Source organism: Ambystoma mexicanum, chromosome 10 (assembly GCF_040938575.1).
Source record: "Ambystoma mexicanum isolate Mex_15411 chromosome 10, UKY_AmexF1_1, whole genome shotgun sequence".
NCBI lineage: Eukaryota > Metazoa > Chordata > Amphibia > Caudata > Ambystomatidae > Ambystoma > Ambystoma mexicanum.
The window spans coordinates 1,663,196,370-1,663,203,081 of NC_090932.1; the positions used below are offsets into that span (position 1 = coordinate 1,663,196,370).

The window sequence follows — 6,712 nt, forward strand, 5'->3', positions numbered from 1 at the left end:
TCCCTTCCCTTCCCTTCCCTTCCTTTCCCTTCCCTTCCCTTCCCTTCCCTTCTCTTCTGATCCATCACCCTTCTCGTCTTTGAATCCCTGATGAGTCACTCTACTCCAATCAATCACCCTTATGGTCCTTGGTGGGTCGCTATTCTCTTCTCTTCTCTGCTCTTCTGATCCGTCATCCCTCTCGTCATTGAATCCCTGGTGAGTCACTCTACTCCAGTCAATCACCCTTCTGGTCCTTGGCGGGTCGCTATTCTCTTCTCTTCTCTGCTCTTCTGATCTGTCAACCCTCTCATCTTTGACTCCCTGGTGAGTCACTCTACTCCAGTCAATCACCCTTCTGGTCCTTGGTGGCTCGATATTCTCTTCTCTGCTCTTCTGATCAATCACCCCTCTCATCATTTACTCCCTGATGAGTCTCTCTAGTCCAGTCAGTCACCCTTCTAGTCCTTGGCGGGTTGCTATTCTCTTCTCTTCTTTGATATTCTGATCCAACAACCCTGTCATCATTGACTCCCTGGTGAGTCAATCTACTCCAATCAATCACCCTTATGGTCCTTGGTGGGTCGCTATTCTCTTCTCTGCTCTTCTGATCCGTCACCCCTCTCGTCATTGAATCCCTGGTGAGTCACTCTACTCCAGTCAATCACCCTTCTGGTCCTTGACGGGTCGCTATTCTCTTCTCTTCTCTGCACTTCTGATCTGTCACCCCTCTCATCTTTGACTCCCTGGTGAGTCACTCTACTCCAGTCAATCACTCTTCTGGTCCTTGGTGGCTCGATATTCTCTTCTCTGCTCTTCTGATCAATCACCCCTCTCATCATTGACTCCCTGATGAGTCACTCTAGTCCAGTCAGTCACCCTTCTGGTCCTTGGCAGGTTGCTATTCTCTTCTCTTCTTTGATATTCTGATCCAACAACCCTGTCATCATTGACTTCCTGGTGAGTCACTCTACTCCAGTCAATCACCCTTCTGGTCCTTGGTGGTTGAGATTCTCTTCTCTGCTCTTCTGATCCATCACCCCTCTCGTCATCGACTCCCTGATGAGTCACTCTACTCCAGTCAATCACCCTTCTGGTCCTTGGCGGTTCGCTCTTTTCTTCTCTTCTCTGCTCTTCTGATCCATCACCCCTCACGTCATTGAATCCCTAGTGAGTCACTCTGCTCCAGTGAATCACACTTCTGGTACTTGGTGGGTCGCTATACTCTTCTCTTCTCTGCTCTTCTGATCCTTCACTCCTGTCCTCATTGATTCCCTGGTGAGTCACTCTATTCAGTAAATTGCCCTTCTGGTCCTTGACGGGTCGCCCTTCTCTTCTCTTCTCTTTTGATCCGTTACCCCTCTCGTTATTGAATCCTTGGTGAGGCACTCTACTCCAGTCAATCACCCTTCTGGTCCTTGGTGGGTCACTATTCTCTTCTCTTCTCTGCTCTTCCGATCCGTCACCCCTCTCAACTTTGACTACCTGGTGAATCAATCTACTCCAGGCAATCATCCTTGTGGTCCGTGGTGGCTTGCTATTCTCTTCTCTTCTCTGCACTTCCTATCCATCGCACCTCTCATCAATGACTCCCTGATGAGTCACTCTATTACAGTCAGTCACCCTTCTAGTCCTTGGTGGATTGCTATACTCTTCCCTTCTCTGCTCTTCTGATCCATCACCCCTCTCATCATTGAATCCCTGGTGAGTCACTCTACTTCAGTCAATCACCCTTCTGGTCCTTGGCAGTTGCGATTCTCTTCTCTTCTCTGCTCTTCTGATCCATCACCCCCCTTGTCATCGAATCCCTGTTGAGTCACTCTACTCCAGTCAATCACCCTTCTGGTCCTTGGCGGGTAGCTTTTTTCTTCTCTTCTCTGCTCTTATGATCCATCACCCCTCTCGTCATTGAATCCCTGGTGAATCACTCTGCTCCAGTGAATCACACTTCTGGTCCTTGGTGGGTCGCTATACTCTTCTCTTCTCTTCTCTTCTCTTCTCTTCTCTTCTCTTCTCTTCTCTTCTCTTCTCTTCTCTTCTCTTCTCTTCTCTTCTCTTCCCTTCCCTTCCCTTCTCTTCTCTTCCTTTCCCTTCCCTGCTCTTCTGATCCATCACCCTCATCGTCATTGAATCCCTGATGAGTCACTCTACTCCAATCAATCACCCTTATGGTTCTTGGTGGGTCGCTATTCTCTTCTCTTCTCTGCTCTTCTGATCCGTCACCCCTCTCGTCATTGAATCCCTGGTGAGTCACTCTACTCCAATCAATCACACTTCTGGTCCTTGGCGGGTCGCTATTCGCTTCTCTTCTCTGCTCTTCTGATCTGTCACCCCTCTCATCTTTGACTCCCTGGTGAGTCACTCTACTCCAATCAATCACCCTTCTGGTCCTTGGTGGCTCGATATTCTCTTCTCTGCTCTTCTGATCAATCACCCCTCTCATCATTGACTCCCTGATGAGTCACTCTAGTCCAGTCAGTCACCCTTCTGGTCTTTGGCGGGCTGCTATTCTCTTCTGTTCTTTGATATTCTGATCCAACAACCCTGTCGTCATTGACTCCCTGGTGAGTCACTCTACTCCAGTGAATCACCATTCTGGTCCTCGGCGGTTGCTTTTCTCTTTTCTTCTCTACTCTTCTGATCCATCACTCCTCTCGTCATTGACTCCCTGGTGTATCACTCTATTCAGTGAATCATCCTTCTGGTCCTTGGCAGGTCGCCATTGTCTTCTCTTCTCTTCTCTTCTCTTCTCTTCTCTTCTCTTCTCTTCTCTTCTCTTCTCTTCTCTTCTCTTCTCTTCTCTTCTCTTCTCTTCTCTTCTCTTCTCTTCTCTTCTCTTCTCTCCTCTCACCCTTCTCGTCATTGAATCCCTAGTGAGTCACTCTGCTCCAGTGAATCACATTTCTGGTCCTTGGCTGGTCAGTACACTCTTCTCTTCTCTGCTCTTCTGATCCAACACCCCTGTCATCATTGACTCCCTGGTGAGTCACTCTACTCCAGTGAATCACACATCTGGTCCTTGGCGGTCGCTACACTCTTCTCTTCTCTGCTCTTCTGATCCATCACCCCTCTCGTCATTGAATCCCTGATGAGTCACTCTACTCCCGTCAGTCACCCTTCTGGTCCTTGGTGGCTCGCTATTCTGTTCTCTTCTCTGCTCTTCTGATCCATCACCCCTCTCATCATTGACTCCCTGATGAGTCACTCTACTCCCGTCAGTCACCCTTCTGGTCCTTGGCGGGTCACTATTCTCTTCTCTTCTCTGATATTCTGATCCATCACCCCTCTCGTCATTGAATCCCTGGTTAGTCACTCTACTCCAGTCCATCACCCTTCTGGTCCTTGGCAGGTCGCTCTTCTCTTCTCTTCTCTTCTCTTCTCTTCTCTTCTCTTCTCTTCTCTTCTCTTCTCTTCTCTTCTCTTCTCTTCTCTTCTCTTCCCTTCCCTTCCCTTCCCTTCCCTTCCCTTCCCTTCCCTTCCTTTCCCTTCCCTTCCCTTCCCTTCCCTGCTCTTCTGATCCATCACCCTTCTCGTCATTGAATCCCTGATGAGTCAATCTACTCCAATCAATCACCCTCCTGGTCCTTGGTGGGTCGCTATTCTCTTCTCATCTCTGCTCTTCTGATCCGTCACCCCTCTCGTCATTGAATCCCTGGTGAGTCACTCTACTCCAGTCAATCACCCTTCTGGTCCTTGGCGGGTCGCTATTCTCTTCTCTTCACTGATCTTCTGATCTGTCACCCCTCTCATCTTTGACTCCCTGGTAAGTCACTCTACTCCAGTCAATCACCCTTCTGGTCCTTGGTGGCTCGATATTCTCTTCTCTTCTCTTCTGATCAATCACCCCTCTCATCATTGACTCCCTGATGAGTTACTCTAGTACAGTCAGTCAACCTTCTGGTCCTTGGCGGGTTGCTATTCTCTTCTCTTCTTTGATATTCTGATCCAACAACCCTGTCGTCATTGACTCCCTGGTGAGTCACTCTACTCCAGTGAATCACCATTCTGGTCCTTGGCAGTTGCTTTTCTCTTCTCTTCGCTACTCTTCTGATCCATCACTCCTCTCGTCATTGGCTCCCTGGTGTATCACTCTATTCAGTGAATCACCCTTCTGGTCCTTGGCAGGTCGCCATTCTCTTCTCTTCTCTTCTCTTCTCTTCTCTTCTCTTCTCTTCTCTTCTCTTCTCTTCTCTTCTCTTCTCTTCTCTTCTCTTCTCTTCTCTTCTCTTCTCTTCTCTTCTCTTCTCTTCTCTTCTCTTCTCTTCTCTTCTCTTCTCTTCCCTTCCTTTCCCTTCCCTTCCCTTCCCTTCCCTGCTCTTCTGATCCATCACCCTTCTCGTCATTGAATCCCTGATGAGTCAATCTACTCCAATCAATCACCCTCCTGGTCCTTGGTGGGTCGCTATTCTCTTCTCATCTCTGCTCTTCTGATCCGTCACCCCTCTCGTCATTGAATCCCTGGTGAGTCACTCTACTCCAGTCAATCACCCTTCTGGTCCTTGGCGGGTCGCTATTCTCTTCTCTTCACTGCTCTTCTGATCTGTCACCCCTCTCATCTTTGACCCCCTGGTAAGTCACTCTACTCCAGTCAATCACCCTTCTGGTCCTTGGTGGCTCGATATTCTCTTCTCTTCTCTTCTGATCAATCACCCCTCTCATCATTGACTCCCTGATGAGTTACTCTAGTACAGTCAGTCAACCTTCTGGTCCTTGGCGGGTTGCTATTCTCTTCTCTTCTTTGATATTCTGATCCAACAACCCTGTCGTCATTGACTCCCTGGTGAGTCACTCTACTCCAGTGAATCACCATTCTGGTCCTTGGCGGTTGCTTTTCTCTTCTCTTCTCTACTCTTCTGATCCATCACTCCTCTCGTCATTGGCTCCCTGGTGTATCACTCTATTCAGTGAATCACCCTTCTGGTCCTTGGCAGGTCGCCATTCTCTTCTCTTCTCTTCTCTTCTCTTCTCTTCTCTTCTCTTCTCTTCTCTTCTCTTCTCTTCTCTTCTCTTCTCTTCTCTTCTCTTCTCATCCATCACTCCTCTCGTCATTGACTCCCTGGTGTATCACTCTATTCAGTGAATAACCCTTCTGGTCCTTGGCAGGTCGCCATTCTCTTCTCTTCTCTTCTCTTCTCTTCTCTTCTCTTCTCTTCTCTTCTCTTCTCTTCTCTTCTCTTCTCTTCTCTTCTCTTCTCTCACCCTTCTCGTCATTGAATCCCTGGTGAATCACTCTGCTCCAGTGAATCACACTTCTGGTCCTTGGCGGGTCACTACACTCTTCTCTTCTGTGCTCTTCTGATCCAACACCCCTGTCATCATTGACTCCCTGGTGAGTCACTCTACTCCAGTGAATCACACATCTGTCCTTGGCAGTCACTACACTCTTCTCTTCTCTGCTCTTCTGATCCGTCACCCCTCTCGTCATTCAATCCCTGGTGAGTCACTCTACTGCAGACAATCACCCTTCTGGTCCTTGGCGGGTCGCTATTCTCTTCTCTTCTCTGATCTTCTGATCCGTCACCCCTCTCAACTTTGACTACCTGGTGAGTCACTCTACTCCAGGCAATCACCCTTCTGGTCCGTGGTGGCTCGCTATTCTCTTCTCTTCTCTGAACTTCCTATCCATCACCCCTCTCATCATTGACTCCCTGATGAGTCTCTCTACTCCAGTCAGTCACCCTTCTAGTCCTTGGTGGGTCGCTATACTCTTATCTTTTCTACTCTTCTGATCCATCACCCCTCTCGTCATTGAATCCCTGGTGAGTCATTCTACACCAGTCAATCACCCTTCTGGTCCTTGGTGGTTGCGATTCTCTTCTCTGCTCTTCTGATCCATCACCCCTCTCGTCATCGACTCCCTGATGAGTCACTCTACTCCAGTCAATCACCCTTCTGGTCCTTGGCGGTTCGCTTTTTTCTTCTCTTCACTGCTCTTCTGATCCATCACCCCTCACGTCATTGAATCCCTGGTGAGTCACTCTGCTCCAGTGAATCACACTTCTGGTCCTTGGTGGGTCGCTATACTGTTCTCTTCTCTGCTCTTCTGATCCTTCACCCCTGTCCTCATTGATTCCCTGGTGAGTCACTCTATTCAGTAAATCACCCTTCTGGTCCTTGGCCTATCGCCCTTCTCTTCTCTTCTCTTCTGATCTGTTACCCTTCTCGTTATTGAATCCTTGGTGAGTAACTCTACTCCAGTCAATCACCCTTCTGGACCTTGGTGGGTCGCTATTCTCTTCTCTTCTCTGCTCTTCTGATCCGTCACCCCTCTCAACTTTGACTACCTGGTGAATCAATTTACTCCAGGCAATCATCCTTGTGGTCCGTGGTGGCTCGCTATTCTCTTCTCTTCTCTGCACTTCCTCTCCATTGCACCTCTCATCAATGACTCCAGGATGAGTCACTCTACTCCAGTCAGTCACCCTTCTAGTCCTTGGTGGATCGCTATACTCTTCTCTTATCTGCTCTTCTGATCCATCACCCCTCTCGTCATTGAATCCCTGGTGAGTCACTCTACTCCAGTCAATCACCCTTCTGGTCCTTGGCAGTTGCGATTCTCTTCTCTTCTCTGCTCTTCTGATCCATCACACCTCTTGTCATCCAATCCCTGTTGAGTCACTCTACTCTAGTCAATCACCCTTCTGGTCCTTGGCGGGTCGCTTTTTTCTTCTCTTCTCTGCTCTTCTGATCCATCACCCCTCTTGTCATTGAATCCCTGGTGAATCACTCTGCT

The 6,712-nt window shown here is 48.7% G+C and overlaps 1 protein-coding gene across 1 annotated transcript; it reads right to left on the bottom strand.

Annotated features, from left to right (window-relative positions):
• Window positions 1-1,921: 1,921 nt before the first annotated feature.
• On the bottom strand, window positions 1,922-2,422 carry LOC138493097 (uncharacterized). Its single transcript, XM_069620311.1, has one exon. It carries the CDS (start codon window positions 2,420-2,422, stop codon window positions 1,922-1,924), a length of 501 nt encoding a protein of 166 aa, XP_069476412.1.
• Between the last annotated feature and the right edge of the window lie 4,290 nt (window positions 2,423-6,712).